Raw genomic sequence first — 17,880 nt, forward strand, 5'->3', positions numbered from 1 at the left:
AGAACACAACTCAAGAACATTGTTCTCGGAACAGGATTACACACCACCTCCTCGTAGGGGTTTTACAAGAATACATGGGAAAACTTCTGAGATTTTGATTTTTCAATTTTGAACAGCTGCAAACGTGGCAAAACATCGGAAAGGTATCAAAATTGTACCTTGAAAACAGGTACAAAGTCTAGGGCAAAAAACTCATTTGCGGAAACACTGCTCCTTTAAGTTCATGTCACGTGATTTGCACTTAAACTGAGCGCTTTTAATGAAATATTACTTCGTATTCCGACTCTTAGGTATATTTCAAATAAAATAACAGAGGGTAAAGTACCCGATTTCTCTTTCGTTCTTATAGTAATCTTGCGCTAAAGTTAACCACTTGCAGCCGGATGCTTTTTTTAACCGTTACATGCGCTGCCGGGCGGTTTTTTCATATTTTCGTTTTTCAAAAATCTTCAAAAATTCATACCTTTTTTTCTGAATGCCTAAACCCCATAAAATGGGTGTCCCGTGGCGAGTCTAGCCCTCACAAGCAACTTCCATTGACCCTTCGGTTTTGCGGCCACGCCGCCCGCTCTGTATAGAGCCCCCATTGTGTGTGTTACATAAGGGCTCATTTGTTCCGGGCCTTGGCCCAGTGCGTTGCTATGCTGCCGTGTTGCTATGCGGAGCGATTGACGGTCAAGACCTCAGCGTGTAATATGCGGTGAGTGAATGGGAAGTTGTGCACGTGCACTGGGCTTTGTCAACTGCTCAATGAGTGCGGACAATGACGGACAAATGAATTCATGCTGTAAAAAAAGGGGTCTAAAAATGTGGCTTTTTCGCTGCTGCATGTAACTTTGGCTATTTTTTGAAGCTATTATTTTTTTTTCTGTTATCTATTTTCCCATCTACCAAACTTATATCTCCCCCAAACCACTCTCATATTTTATCTCCCAACTTGTTCATTTTCCCTCCCATAGTGTAAGATATTTCCCTTCCCAAACTTTATTTCTGTTATCTATTTCTGTTATCTATTTTCCCATCTACCAAACTTATATCTCCCCCAAACCACTCTCATATTTTATCTCCCAACTTGTTCATTTTTCCTCCCATAGTGATATTTCCCTTCCCAAACTTTATTTCCCCAACAATTTCAAGTAAAATTTAGAAACCAATGAAATAAAGTACACATAGAAATGCACACACAGACAAATATTTGGAGAGAACTTCTTTTTTCTCTTATTTTCTTCTTTTTTATTTCTCTTGTTTTTTCTTTTCATTTCTCATTGAAATAGTTGAACTCATACAAGTAGTAAAATAAATTTCCACTCTTTCTTATCAAAAAAAAGCAAACACCGGTGCAAGGAATAAAAAGTACTTTCTAGAAACTTTGTCCTTTTTTGTCATTTTTTTCAAAGGCTGAAAACATGACCTAGTAAAACCATTACAAGGAAATGTGCCGTTTTTTCAAGAGATGAAAATACAACATCCTCAAAGTAGTACTTTCCAGAAACTTTGTCTTTTTTGTCATTTTTTTCAAAGGCTGAAAACATGACCACCTAGCAAAACCATTACAAGGAAATGTGCCGCTTTTTCAAGAGATGAAAATACAACATCCTCAAAGCAGTACTTCCCAGAAACTTTGTCTTTTTTGTCATTTTATTCAAAGGCTGAAAACATGACCACCTAGTAAAACCATTACAAGGAAATGTGCCACTTTTTCAAGAGATGAAAATACAACATCCTCAAAGCAGTACTTTCCAGAAACTTTGTCTTTTTGTCATTTTTTTTCAAAGGTTGAAACTATGACATATCCTAAAACCACCAGTAAATGACATATTGTTTTACACTAGATAAGTGGGGCATCAAGTCAAAACACACATGAAAAACACAAAATATAATGTCAATGAAAATGGCCATGAAAATAAATGTTCAAAGTGTCAATTAGTGGACAGTATGGTACTCCTTGAAGCAGGGGTCGACGCAGAGGGATGGTGGCAAGTGTCGCACTCAAAGTGTGCCTTCTTTCGCAGGCCGTGCCTTGTCAGTCAACTTGGCAAGGGCCAGCAGCACCCGGACTGGGTCATTCATGGGGCGCAGGTGCATAATGAGCCCGCACAGCCCGTGTTTTGTCTTCAGTGCAGTGCAGCGATAATCCCCTGCGAGCGCCCGGCAGCGCAAACAAATGCGCTCTGCACAAACAATACACGGATTACCTCCGCTAATTGCAGCACTCTGTGCTGAAAGAATACAGGGATTGATTGGCAGTGCCCGGCAGCTCTCAGCAGCTCGTACTTTTATTCCAGGCTTTTATAAGTTCGGTCACCCCGGCTATAAAATAAAGTCACAATTCACCAGCCCCAGCAACCCATTATTGCCTTGGACCAATTTATTTCAGCCAATGATGGCCTAAACTTTTTAATTGATGGCCCCAAACTTTTTAAGAAACGCCCAGCAACTTTTTTCTTTTTTATAGTAAAGTTCCGATTTCGGAGACCCCGGCCACGAATATAAGGCCTATGGCTCCGGTACCGGAGCCCCCGGCTGGAAGTGGTGAAAGACTACTTGTTCACTTGTGTTTAGTAGAAAAACGTGTACAAAACTTATGGGAAAATATAAAATATCCAAAAATGAATATAAAATAAGGCAATGACGACATCGTTATGTCATACATTTGCTATAAATCTTGCATCAGGGTCTTTGTTAGCTATTATTTTGCCATTGATCAAACATTGCAAGGCTACCAAAATTGTCGCTCAAAAACGTGTACAAAGTCAATGGGCTAAAAACTCGTTTGCAGAAACACTGCTTCTTTAAGTTCATGTCACGTGATTTGCGCTTAAACAGAACAATTTTTATGAAATATTACTTCATATTCGGACTCTTAGGCATATTTCAAATAAAATAAAGTGTAAAGTACCCGATTTCTCCTTCGTTCTTATAGTAATCTTGCGCCGAAGTTAAAGACTACTTGTTCACTTGTGTTAAGTAGAAAAACGTGTACAAAACCTTATGGGGAAAAATTTAATATTCAAAAATCAATATAAAATAAGGTGATGATGTCATCATGATGTCATCCCTTTGCAATAAATCTTGCATTAGGGTCTTTGTTGGCTATCACTTTGGGAACGATCACTGCAAAGTTATCAAAATTGTGGCTCGAAAACGTGTACAAAGTCAATGGGCTAGAAACACGTGTGTAGGAAAACTGCTCCTTTAATTTCATGTCGAAGGATTTTTGTCTAAACTGGAAAAACCTTATTAAATATTATTTAATATTTGCACACTTGGGTATATTTGCGATCGAACGGAAGGGAAAATTTAGTCTGATTTCTTTTTCGTTCTGGTAGTAATTCTCGGTCGAAGTCGAGGACTGCTCACGCATTATGCCGGACAATGTGTGTACAAACCCTATGTTGTGCAACAATGCCATCCATGGTTCAATATAGGACAGTTTGTTTAAAATTGAAAGCCCAGGCAAGTGTAAACTTAATTCTGCAATAGCACCCTCATAGCCTGATAAAGGACAGTCCGAAAACTGTGTGCAATCTGTGTACAAAGTCTATGGAGAAAAATTAATTCTTAAAAAATCAATAATAACTACTTCAGTTATCACTGTGAATTTCTTCTAGGACCGTCCTTGAATGATAGCTCAAAGGTCTGCCAAGCTTGAAGTCGATCAGATTTAGTAAACTGCCAGTCGACTGGTGGAAGGAATTGAGTTGAAGAAGAAAAAAAAAAGGGAAAAAAAAAAATCAGAAAAACAATACCTGTTTCGGCAAAGTTGCCGAAACAGCTAAAGAATGCCTTTTTGCAACTTGCGAAAAAGCCAAAAAGAAAAAAAACATAAAATTTTTTAATGAAAACGAGCTGTTCCAGCTCTTGCCAAAACAGCTAAACAAAAACAAGAACTGTTTCGCTGAAACAGCTAACAAGCCTCCCGAACTCAGCCTCTGTGTCGAGCATGGCAAACGCATTGCACAACCAGTATAGTCGGTAGATGGCGCTTTATCTTATATTTTACGTTTTCATTCTATGTATTTTACATTTTGCTTCATTATCACAACCATTCTGGTGTTGATGTGGCAACACTTTGTCCTATTTATTACTTTCATCCCATATTTATTAGTTTTGTTCAATATACTGTACATTACTTTCATCTATATATTGGCTTCATCCTCTATGCATTCACCTTTGTCCTTTGAAAATATATTATCCCATATATGTATATACAGTAGATAGGTTTCGTACTTCATGTAATTAGTTTTGTCCAATGTACTTCTTTTGTCCTTCATATATTTGTTTCATTGTAGATTTATTCCACTTTTATCCTATATTAGTTTCATCAATATAGATTATTTTTGCTTGAAGTTTTTTCTCATAAAGTCATAAAGGGCGCCTCATATGGTACATACTGTGTTGATATGATGCACTGCGGGCGGGCGGGCGTGTGAACGTGTACAATCATGTACGTGAAGCCCATAGCCCCGCCTCTGAGCGGGAGCATACAGCGTGATACGTCAGCAGTACATGTATAATATCCTTTGACATCGTGGTGCAGTGTTTCCAACGCATTATCCATTTTTACCCACAGTTCTACAGATGTGCAGGAGATCGTCATTGATGAGTTTCTTCATCATCAATGTGTCTAAAAAAAATTTTCATATTAGACCTTTTTATTTGTAAAGCATGAATGTTTTCAAATGCATAATCTGTATGCTTAATAATGGGCACTTTCCAATAATGAATTTGTAGACATATTTTAGGATACGAATAGAAAATGTTGAAATATACTAATTTAGAGGAGGGGGCCTTGAAAAAAGTACTCTGTATTAGTGTGAAAATATTGAAAACTTGGATGACCCCTTACATGAACAGTCGGCCAGGAGATTTTTGAGACATAGGTGGCGATGTTTATTTTTCAATAACCTACATGTACATATTAAAATTATGTTTTAATATGTTTTTTATATGTTTTATGTTAAAGCCTGATTTTCCAATCTTGAAAGTATTTTGAATGATGTACATACACCTCACATGGAACTTTTCACTGTATGAGCCTTCTAGTGAATGGGGATTTTATGTGTGAGGTGGTGTGTCAACCACTTGTGTACTGTGTGTGGCACACTTAATGGTACTACATGTAGTACAGACAGTACTAGGTGTAGGCCTACACACATGTACATGCATGTGTACTTGAACATACGGTATACACGTACATACATGTATACAGTGTAGGCACGTGTATTCTGTGTATACATGTACTCAGTGTGAAAGCATACACTGACATGAAATGTTGACGTCAGATCAAATATTCGTGCGGCAAGTTCATCTGGAAAGAAATTCACTGCAAATTTGCTCTATTTTCGTCTGAAGTAGGGACAGGTTTTCAGGCGAAAACTTATACATGTAATGGTCCCCATTGCATTACAGTGTGTCACTGGAAAGGTCTTCTTAAATGTAGTACACCTGGCTTTGAAGAAATCAGACCCTCTTTTCAAAAATATAACATTTTTAAGTAGTAAATTTTGTTTGGACTAATTGCATAATGATATAGGATGAACTTGACAGCATTTTGCAGTACTTAGGTTGAGGAGAAAAAAATTAGAAAATAGGGAATATCATTATAACAATTTATCCAATTTCCATCAAATTTTCAACGTTTGATTAACGGATTAACAAATCAAGATTTTTTAATACACCGTGCCCCCCAAAGTAAAATTCATGTATCCTGAAATGAGCATCAGAAATAAGTTGTTCTTTTGTCAAATCTAAAGTTAGAATGTTATCTTTCAAACCTGAAGACTTCATTTAAATCCAATGATGCATTGCAGAGATAATCTTATATGATAAACTGATTTTTATCGACACAATTAAACCCTACTTCTACACTATTCAAATATCAACTGGAGTTTTGGTTTAGAGAATGAATTTCCGTGATAGAAGAAAATCACAGTGTAAATCAGATTTTAAGTTCTTGAATCTGGCTGGCCTTCAGTTGATTGCTGGTTTCACTTTGCGGTTTTCACATTAGAATGTCTTTTTTTAATAGGAAAAATCAGAAATCAATGAATTTCACTGCTCGAAAATGGCTGTTGCAAGTTTTATTACATTAGATCATTGAATAACAAAATAGTTCTATCAGACATCTCGTTTCCATCACAAAAGCTCACTGGCGTTCAGGGTACAGCCCTAAACAATTATCAAAACTTACATGTAGTTGACGAAGGAAACGTGACACAATTTGAGCTTCAAATGAATTTTCGGCATAAGTGGAGAACACCACTAGCTTTAATTTGATACCAAATCAAAGATTTCTGAGTAATACTTAAGAAGAATATGAATGTTACATTTGGGTTGCGTTTTATTTTAGGGGAGGAGGGGGAGGGACAGGATGCACATGTATTTTCCTCTTGAAAAACTTAAAGGCTTTGCAAAAGCAAAAGCTGTCTGGCAATTTTTTATTCATTCATGTTTTCCTTAACTCTAACTCAGAGCTCAAAATTAACAGTCACAGGTAGCTGAAATGCACCTGTTTGTCTCAGAAATGTGCCCGTAAATCATTAAGACAAGCGCAAGTACATGTACCTATAGTTGTTTGATTCCATTATTATAATGAAAAATACATGTACCTGAACATTTTTACCGTTTGTTTCTACTTTTGTCGTGAAAAATACCTGAACCTTTTGACTTCACTTCAGATCAGCCTTGTGGAGCCATAACATGATACAATTATTTGTTATCACCGAGCGCATGCCACAGTCGCACATGCGATGCATGCACACACATGAACGTACACATGCATACCTGCGGCCAGTGTCATTATCAATACGGCCAGAATCAATACGGCGGGAATTTACACATGATTGTATGGAAACTGACCCCTTATGTGTAAATTCAAGCCAAACGAGTGGAGTTGGCTTTGACTTCAGTTTCGCTGGTTTCAATCATAGCTTGAACACATGGTTTTGAACACTGCTCCAAAATGGCTGGAACCAGCAAACCAAAAGCTCAGCCTAATCCACTCGTTTCGAAAACACTCGGTTGCTGCAGTTAGCTCCCTTTTACGTCTGTGTGCGTATTATGCATGTTATAAAGGCCCGGTGCCCGACAGTTGGCATTGCATTGCTAAGCACAAATGCAATAGCAAGGACCAGGGTCTTTGCTTATTTTCTTGAACACATGTCTTTTATATTGTATGGAGCTACTTGCTCTCATAAACTAACAAATTCAGCTGTCTAGAGAGCAAGTACTTGCTCCTGTGATGATTAGCCCAATTTCGAGCCCTGTAACTCATGTCAGGTTGTAGATTTTAAACTATTACATTTACCAGGATTAAAATTAATGACAATTATGTACAATTCACAAAGTATTTTGTAAAGCATGAAACTTACTTGAACCCAGTGGCATAGTTCCGTTGCACCGTCCTCCCATGCCTCCCCCTTTGAAATTTGAAATACAAAATCAATGGTGTAAACAGTCTGCAGTTCACATGCTTTCGGTCCCCGTTTGAAATAAAATGCATCCCGCAGGTGCCCCTGCCTTAGAAATTCCACTCTTGTTACACCACTGCTTGAGCTGCTTTTATATAATGAACAATCTGTGTGAAATCCTTGTTTCAGCATCAGCTGCCACCAACATGCAAAAGCCCAGTTTGACCTCATCGGATCTGGAAGCTGGAGAGGCAGTGCCTGAAAAGGAGAAAAAAGTGACTCATCTCGTATCCATCAAAACAGGGCAGGCGATGACAATACAAAACACAGACAGAGTAGGTACAAAACTTAGGGATATATATGTTTTAACAGTAAATGTGTTCCTTGATGTTAATTCCTTGTTTCAACTTGAATCTGAGGTATTATGTGGCCACATTTTCTGTTGGCCCTGTGTCACTTTCACATTGTTTGTACTGCATCCCTAACCGTAACAGTCCCGAATGCTACAAAGTACTACTTAGTAGTAAAATGTAGTATTCAGCCCTGTCGCTTGTTAGAGGACATGACATTGTTATTCTCTGAAGCCATAAAATGCAGTAGAAAAGGCAATGTACCATACAGTGCTGTGGCACTATGAATACATAATTTCATTGTTCTCTGTATGAGTAACAACGGAATAAACCTAGCCAGAAATGGTAATTTGTAGCACTAGGTCCTTCAGGCTCAGAGTGTTACATAGTATTTTGTAGTACTGAGTAATTTAAGCCAAACAACGCCCGGTACTGTTAGGGTTAAGGGGCATCAAATGATGATCTGATTCTCATCCTACAACTAGTGCAAGAAAGATTGAAAGGGGATCAACTGCAGGTGAAAACATGAGGGGCATCAGGGTCTGATTTGGATCCCCTGTTACAACTAATAATGTAGTACGTTAAGGATAAGCGTCACCAACCAATAATGTATTCCAAATTGATACTATATCACCAACCGATAGAGCATCAAAATTGAGTGAATTTCTAACTGATATTGCATCACCTGTCAGTGATTAATGTGAAGAACAAGCTATAATTGATAACATAACTTGTCAATGGAAAATGTATTTAGAATCATTTCATATGGGTTTTTCTGTAAATAAGGGGTCCAAAGTGGAATATAAAAGTCAAAATTTCAAAATAACTTAATTCAATTCCAGCACAATTACTTGTGTTGCCAAACATCTGAATTGAAAGAAACACAAAAATCATGCAAGAAGTTATGTTACTTGGCAAGTTGCAGGGCCCCCCAAAATAGAAACATCAAATTTCACATGTAACTGGGACACCAAACAACTTTCCCACTAATTTATTAATATCCCCAAACATAAAATGGTATACATCAAACCAGAGCACGTAGGTATCAAGTAAAAAAACCTGGCAATGTAGAAAAATGAACATAAGTGACCCAAGTGCCAGACTGGGAAAGATCTATGGGATGTCACTGGAACAGGATTCTCAACTCAGGCAAAGTTTCAGAGTGCATACTCTCACAATTGTTTGGTTGTTTCAGTCAGTCTTGAACAAAGGTAAAGTCAAGAAAAAGTAAAACACTAAAGTCAACTCAGACACTTAATTGTTGAAAATCACCCATCCAGTGCAAAAAAAGTATTGTATCAGGCCAATGAATGTATGGTTTCCCATGTAACAGAGACACGGTGTCCCAGTTACACGTTGAATGTTTGAGACCCTGTGCTTGTCAATCACCAGTTTTACACAATATGTACATATGTACTGGTAGGCATTGTATCATTCCCTGCTAAACAGTTTCATAATAGAAGCAGACACTGCATCATCTCCTTGGTTAGCTCTGGTGAGGATTATTCACCAGAGGTGAAACACTTGCTGAGTCAAATGGTCATTCTAATCTGCCACCATACATGTACCATGGGACTTATGAACAAAAAAAATGTAATGTACATATGTGGGTGAACTGTTTCACCAGAAGCACTTCTCTAAAGTGTATTTATCATGACTGCAAAGCTTTCTGCACCACAAACTTCCTTTATTACTAATATTTCTACTGATTTTAATACATGCCACAATAAAAGTGATAGCACTCGGAACAGCAGTGTACATGCATCTAACTTTATGAAATTATATCCAACAAAGCATAATTCAAATTATTACTTAAGGCTTTTTTAAACATACACTTGAAAAAAAGAACTTATAAATTGTAACACTCCTAGCACAACCTTTTAAGTTGGAAATAATATGCTGCAGCACCTGATGGATCAAGTAGAGTTTTAGCGAGTATGAGTACAGTGTACACCATTTTGGCAGTCTTGCTGTGTACATGGATATTTTCCAATGAAGATGGGGGAATATTTAAATCCAATTCTTATTTCAACGTGTGTTTGCAAATTTCAGTATGTTTCACAAACTTCAAAGGCTTTCTATACATAATGAAAAACGTTTGTTCCGTTGGAGTAAGGATAGAGAAAAATCCTTCTTAGTTCCTGCATTTAACACAAACTTGTCAAAAATAGTGAACTAGTCTAGGTTTGAAATAAATACTAATACAAAAACAGGACTACGTGGCAAACTTCGACTTTTGCTTGAATTTCCTCATAGACCTACAATTTTGCCAAACCTCTTGTTCAACGGATTTCAAATTCATTTGTTAAAATGCAGGAACTGCAACCTTCATAAAACATGCCACTGGACCTTTGTAAACAATTCTAGTATCATGAAAGTTCATCCGAAATTCAAAAACGGTGGCATCCAAAAATTGGGCAAGATTCAGCTGAGTGTTTCCCAACGTTACTCGCTAGAAAAAAATCTCACATAAACATCAAAGAAATTCTTTAAAGTTGAAGAACTCTAATAAATTATTAATATCTATGCTACATACAGGTCCCTATCCACAAGTTTGTTAGGAAATCATTTTCAGATTTTGGGAGCATTCTAAAAGAGCTGAATTTGCACTCCAGACAAAAATTTGGAAAACCTAACCAAAAATAATTTTGTCAGGACTATGAGAATATTGGGATTTTGGATGAAATTTCACTTATAAAAAATTTAGGGGAAAAATCTAAGTGCACCACGTTCAGGGCCGCGGCGCCACGTTTGAGTAAGTACAGCAACTGTATTGCTGCAGCAAGGAGCAGGTACATTCACTGGGCAGCAAGGTCCATTATGAAATAGGGAGGTACATGTACCAGAAGCCACCAATGATTGACATTTCGACTCACACAAAAACCTTGTTTCACAAATTCATGATGTAATTAGACGTGGTTCAAATCATAATATCTTTGTTAAAAAGAGTTAAATTAATTACCATCCACACACATACCAACCCACGGATGGACAAGAATAATTGCCCACCCCATCAATAAATGGACTGTCCTCCCTTGTCAGTATTTCTTGTCACAAGTTACGTGTTATAAAAGTTCGGCAGAAAAAAAAAACTCATCTTGAAAATAGTTCACAGTACCCGCTGCTTCACTCGACTCGGACTGGCCAGTCGACCTCGGCAAGTTTGGTGGTCGAGTGGTTAAGACATCTGCACTAGTAAGCAGGAGGTTGTGTGTTCGAGTCCCACCCAAGTAAGCTTATGAGGTTTTTTTTTGCTCTTGGACAGGCACTGAGCATACAGTGCTGAGTAATATACGTTGGGTAAGGGCAAAACCTCCACAACGCAAACAAAAAAATTAAAATACATCTTGAGAAAGGATCAAAAGACAGAGGTTTGAACTCTATAAAAAGCAATCAACATTATCAATCTTATGTCACTAGTGAACTCTCTTAAAGTGACATTACTTTAGGGTCGCTTTTGTGGATAATGAACGGAGCAGATCGAAGGATCACTTCAACTGATCACACAGCACTGTGACACGAGCTGGTAGCCGGGCTAGCGTCGCTGTTACGGTGTGTACTATTGGTTGGATTCGATGGATTTATACGATAGTTTATGAAGTCGTTCAATCCTTTGCACTGATTTGCTACACTACAATCACAAAGAAGCACAAATTAGCAGATGAAAACCTCTTTTAATGAGGAATTATTTAAGTCGACTGCTTGCAATTTGCAGAAGTTTATCACACTGTAATCACAATACGAGAATGGTCCCGTCACATGTACATTCACACCAGTTGAAGTCTAAAGTTTTGAAGACTGAACGTGCAGAAGTTCGTCTTTTTTTTACAGACACAAGTGGTTTATTTCATGTATACTCTGCAAGAGAACAAGAATTAAAGAACTTTTACTGAGATAGGTACAGAATGATACTTACACCATAACATAAATAACACTGTAACAAGTGACGTTCCCAAAACAATCCTCCGTCACTCAGGCTAAGATACAAACATGGCAGCTGTAAACAGTTGGCATGGATTGCCAGTTGGCTTACCGGTGTCCAGGGAGTGTTTCGTGCCAATTTTCCCTCTGCGTCATGTCGCGCTACAACATCTTCAGCTTTCACACCCATGTACAAAAGACACGAAACCATAAATATCGATGACTGATTATGAATGAGGAACTGGAACATTTCCATTTCTTGGTCGATAGTGCGCTTTGTCTGAATTCGCAAAACATGGGGATCTCCTAGCATCATGCGTACATGAACTTCACAGACATTGTTTTATTGCTGTTAATTGCCCAAATGATATCATTGTTCCTCACGTAACAACCTGGGACACAAAATGTTACGTTGTGATACCAAAGATAGGCCAAGGGTTAAAAGGAAAGTAGCACCAAACTTGTTTCAACATATATTTATTTATTGAGGAGCTATCTTTCTCAGTCTTTCTAATCAGAAAATTATAATATTTATAGCACCAGACATTCGGAAATACTGTGCACATGCAGTTAATACACTTTGTTCCGCTTTTTATCACAAAATTAAAGGTTTACAACCTCTTTTTTAGCCTTTGGAAAAAAAATCAAAAGCAATCTTGAAGGCATGTTTCTATTTATAGTAACTGATTATGAGACATAATCACACTACAAAATAATAGCTGTGTGCATGTGCATTTTCCCAAAAATCACTTCAAAAATCTGAAAACTGAGATTTTCCTACTGGACTCTCTATTTATAGAATGACCCATATACATGTAAATACTTGACATGTGTCCACAGTAAAAAAAAATCAATTTTTGTCATACTTTGTAGGATGTGTTTTGGGCATTTAGGCCAACTTTGTTTTGTGAAAATCTGGTTTGTAGCCTACATGTATATTGGAGAGTCCACCTGACCATTATGCAAAAACATTTCACAAAGCCACTTACACGTATCACTTTAAAGTATCATCCTTGCCTCTACTTGAGAACGAAATTTTCTTGCTTTAAGTGTCGTATTTATGCTGTTACATCTTGCATTGAGGTATATTCTTAGAACTTGTAAAATTGACATTTTTACCCTCTTTTGCCACTCAAAACTTTAACTTGCCAAGGGTCTCCAGATATTTTCCTCTTGATTGTGATTAGAGCCCACACTGATCTTTTATATGTGGTGAAAAAATCTTGGGAAATCGTTTCCTACTGTGAGAGTATTGCCTCAAATTTTGGTAATTTTTCACAAAGCAGAAAATTACATTTTGTACTTTTTCCTCATTTTGAATCAATACTACAGAAAGGCCAAAACATAGTTTTAGCCCTTTTGTCAGCAATTTCCACATCATGGATGAAAGATTTCCAGAAATTTCTGGATTTTCAGATACGGCATTAAAAATAACCGTTTTTCCGGAAATGACAAACAGTTGCCTGGAAAAAAAATGAAAAATAAAGTTGTTTTCCTCTTTGATCTGTACATGATATTTCCCTTTTTAAAGAGATACTCTTATTCGTGAGTTTGCAATCGTAATCTAGCCTAAGTCCTGTGCCCCTCTTCACAACTAGCAAACACAGCAGCACAGCAGTCAGGTGTGCGTTCCAATCACGACGTGTTTATTGTGTTCACTGTCAATACAACTTCCCAATCTGGTTGCACTCTAGATGCTATTCACCAACATGCACGTGCGCAGGCCTTTCATGCACACTGCGTAAGTAAGTTACAACCTCATCCCAAGGGCTTACTTATAGTGCAGATTAGGGGTGTGCATTTGCGGGTATTTTTAGAACCGGGTACCCGTTTTTTGTTAACATCAGGTACCCGGAAAAGAGATCGCCTAATAACAAATGGCATTGCGCGCAACCCGGTGGATCATGTGCCCGAAACACGGTTCTTTTTGGTACATACGAAGCAAGCAGAACATTGTTCTAAATGTCGGAGTTAATCTCTCCTACCTTTTCATCAAACGAAATTGTTACCTTCAGTTTGCAAATTTTTTGTGGGTGTATGAAACAGAAAAACAAATCTTCACGGGAAACGTCAGAAAAAAGAACAGAGCTGGAAACCACCTACATGATATACGCACCTGCAAACGCTCAAAGGAAATGTCCCGGATGCTGCATGACCACGGACACACGGAACGCATGTGGCGTGCACAAATGGCGAGCGCTGGTTGTGTCACGTGCGGACCAGATCAGTGCTATGTACGTCACGGGTTAAAAGGCTTAAAGTTTTATGTACAAAAATACCACCGTAACTCTAACAATGCCCACACCATTACATCCACTTATTTTGAAGTTTCTGATTCAAAAAACCGCCACCAAAATGCTTCAAATGGCGTTGAAAGAATCGGAAGTCTATATAGGGTCAGGAGTCATCGCAAGTTCCTTTCTTTTCTGACGAGGACCAGCACGCTGCATAAATCAACGTAGCTGCAACTGTGTAATCCTGGCTTTCAAGACGCTGAAACTAACCTGATTGCAACGCGGGCCCCCTTTAGGCAGTCATTGGCCAATTGCTGACACTGCAGCAGCCATGTGACCGTAAAAAGAAAGGTCATGTGACCACACATAAGGAAGCCCAAGTGAAAAAAATAGCAGCGCTTCAAGTTGTTAAATGACTAAGCGATACGAAAGTTTTGCCACATGAAGGTACGTACCACGATGAAGTGGTTTAGTTTTATAAATACTTTTTCAGGATAACTCCATTCCCCTGAGGTTCAAATTGTCAAGATTTTAATGCATAAGTATTTCAACAAGTGATATTTGACTGGCCAACTGTATTATGACTTGCATAGATTTCCCTTTTTTTCGAATGAAAAAATACTTGGATTTGAAGTGCTTTAGTACATACAGAAAAAATCATTCCTGCTTTTTTGGTCATTTCCTCATCCACAGTTCCGCTGAATCACTGAGGAAATTCAAGTTGCTTTAATTTAAAAATAATTTCGAAACGGAATATTTTTTGGTATAAAACTTAACTAAACTGGTTCTCAGACTCTTTGGGTTTGTAGCGCACATTTAGTGCTTTGATTATAAAAAGAGGCCGATCAACCGCACAATTTGTGCGTGATCACTACTTACCGCTCGCCGCATGGAGTCCCAGTACCGCAGGAATATTACACAGTCCGCTCTCGCTTCGTCGTCAATCCCGACATAAAGTAATTTTCATTCATATTGTTTTATTTGACAAAAATACTCTTAATTCAAACAGTAAGCACTACTTATTCCGCACAAAAGTCATTTAGGCCGACAGGGTTTGATAGTTACATATACAGTCATGCAAGTGTACATCATCAGCGCTTCCCCCTCATAAGACAAAACTCCTTTGGTCTCTTGTTCATATAGGTTTGGTACAGTCATTTTCCTAGTTCCAGATCGCGAAAACTATTCAGTAAGACTGCAGCTAAAAAATCCTCAAATTCGAGTGAAATATGGTCAGAAGTCAACTTTGTGTTTTGGATATACTTCAATTTTTTTTTCAAAATCTAAGCTTTTATATTTAGATTCACAGGATCGATCGATGAAAGTGATGATGACACCTTTCCTAGTTCTGGATCGGTTTAGGATCGAGACAAAAACGTCTTCACAAATGAAAAGTAACCACACGAAAAATCCATTTTCAGCCAAAACCATTGTAAAAAGTTGCTTTTCTAATAGAGAATCTTTTAATTTTGAGAAAATTAGATGAAAAATAAGAATTCTAATGAATTAAAAAGGTAGAAGTTGCGTATGGTTGGACTCAACTTTTAAACTGTACAGTGAGCTATCAACGTTATCCTCCCCGCGCCGCACAGTTGACGAACCCATTACGTCAAATACATTTCTGCTGCGCCGGTGTAGTTGAGTTTGCAACGACTTTGCGTGGTAACGCCGCGCGATCCGAGAGTGGGGGAAAACTTGCAGTTTTCGCTAAGTTAACAAAAACGGCAACTCTAAAAAAGTCATTTTGATTAAGCGGACATTAGATGCAAAAGTTTATATGACTATTCAATTTAAAGAAAATATTTAAAATCACACGTTGCGAGTGACCTATCGCCCATGAATTTTAGTGGTTTTTTCGCTCTTGTGAACTAGGAAATTCCGGAACTAGGAAAACGACTTGCGGTGCAATGGGCGGAGTGGGTAACAAAATTAGCTGTCAATCTCCGAATTAAAGTTTCATGTATGACCGCGGGACCGGGTTTTCATCGGCACGGTGGTTTTCCATGAAGTCTGTCCTTCAGTAAGAAATTTCACAGACATTTTATGCATGAATGTTTGTTCCTAATTTATTTACTTTTTACGGGTACCCGGCCTGGAAAAATGGAACCGGGTTTTGAAATCGACGGGCGGGTACCCGGGTACCCGGCACAGGCCTAGTGCAGATAGTAATGAGTGCATACTGCTCAACATCCTACATGTAGGAACGAGGTTGGTCACGTCGTGAACTCCAGAAGAAAATTCCACCTCCAGTTCACGACTCATGAACACAAGTGACCAGGTGATTGGAACGCTACGGCCATATTGGAACTGCTGATAAATCGTGCATAACAATGGCAACATATTTTTGATGTGTGTTTTTGTAAACCATTGTGTGCAAAGTTTTTAGTGACAAGTGATCGTGTTTGGCTTGAAATTTTGGATCAGTGTGGAAGTTGACCCGAAAGCGGATATTAAAGACATTTTCAGCAAACAGAAAAAGAAGATAGAAAACAAGACGACTAAATAGGCCTAGGTGAGCATGGTGAGTAAGCCTAATGTCCACTACACGTGTATGAAAAATCATTTACTTTCAGCAGTTTTATCCATGATATCTTCAAGTAACTCATCACTGATATCTGGATCCTGGAGGTACTGTCTCATCTCTCCCTTTAGACTTCAAGTGAGACTTGTCTTTAGGGACTACTTAAAGGCACTCTGTGCAAGATCAGTATCGTATTTGTAAGAAGATTGATCTTCCTGGGAGGAGAATATTAGTCTCTGCTGAAGACTCATGGCCCGCAAGAAAATTTATGGGAAGACGACTTCTGTTGTTGAGAGGCAGCTACCAGCTCCTGATATAGATCGATTGCGTCCTGCTCTTTGTAATGCGCCCTTAAGACGTGACGCAGTTGAGGCAGCGTTATACTCGATCATCCTCGAGGTAACTCGGCAGAGGTAGCCTGGGGTTGACTGCTCTTTGACTTCTGAAATGATCTCTTGCTCCGTGTGACCTTTGTGTTAGTCGTCCTCAATTTGCCTAGCCAGGCTGTTGAACGACAGCTGGTCCACCTGTCCTGCGGAACCGATCTGGCCGTATATTTTTAGTTCTCTCCTTGCAAGAACAGAAGTCACCCTATTGAAGTCGAAGGTCACCTCTTATATCTTGTCAGTGGTGCTGGTGGTACTGGTAGGGGTGACAAGCCCATCCATAGCTCATCCATGTGCTCTTGGAGGCGCTAGAGAATTGCTAGTCCACGATCATCATGTTCTCCACCTCTCCATCCAAGTACCTGTTGATGTACTTGATGAGACCATGTTGTTCCCTCTCACCCATTCCCTCTCTGATCTTCAAATGGTCGATCACACTTAATTGCTGCTCCTTGGATAGGCTGTAGAGTCTTGCCTTCGCCGCAACCTCGACCTTTTCCAACTCCTCTGGGGACGCCATCTTGGTCTGTGTACATGTACACCACCGTTTCACTTCTGTCCCTTGGCTTAAAGGAACAAGGAAGTCAAAATTTGTAAAAACCCATTTCAATTCATAATTACTTTAATTAATATATGTTCTGTACGAAGTAAAAGTAGAAGTGGTTCATACGAAGTAGTTACATGTATATGTTTATTTGCCACCCTTGACCCCTTCATGGCGGGATTATTTTGACCGCGACTGCTGGGCTGTGGTATGCCCTGAATAGAGGGCTTTGTCCCGCAGCAGGCCCCATTGAACCAGCAGCTGCATGGTAAATAGACTGTATGTGTGGTATGCACTAATCCTCACACAATGGTGCAGTAGTAGCAGTCCTCCGTAGCGGAGGGGTTAAAGTGACCCCTTTTTGGAGTTTCAAAATTGGGCGCGGCTTGTGACATAGACTGAGGCACCGAAATTTGTGAAAGACTTGATAATCTGGACCCGACAACGACGTTGGGGCACGAGACTAGCCGCCAAACTTGAGACCACGCTGCGTCACATCCACTGTCACGTGT

The 17,880-nt window shown here is 38.8% G+C and overlaps 1 protein-coding gene across 17 annotated transcripts in view; it reads left to right on the forward strand.

The window, feature by feature from the left end:
* Positions 1-17,880, forward strand: part of cdk10 (cyclin dependent kinase 10) — a 184,177-nt gene that overhangs the window by 35,413 nt on the left and 130,884 nt on the right. For 16 of the 17 annotated variants that reach the window (XR_015425588.1, XR_015425589.1, XM_087137764.1 and 13 more), the window contains one exon: positions 7,602-7,747. Coding sequence is in view for 15 of the 17 variants with exons in the window: in XM_087137759.1 (XP_086993885.1) it covers positions 7,602-7,747 (146 nt within the window). In the remaining 2 variants the exon portion in view is untranslated. Of the gene's footprint in view, positions 1-7,601; positions 7,752-17,880 lie in introns of all 17 variants that reach the window. The other variant, XM_087137769.1, reaches the window with a different exon arrangement.

The sequence above is a fragment of the Acanthaster planci genome, linkage group LG06 (genome assembly GCF_054643075.1).
Source record: "Acanthaster planci isolate LZ-2023a linkage group LG06, COTS_SCS, whole genome shotgun sequence".
NCBI classification, from domain to species: domain Eukaryota; kingdom Metazoa; phylum Echinodermata; class Asteroidea; order Valvatida; family Acanthasteridae; genus Acanthaster; species Acanthaster planci.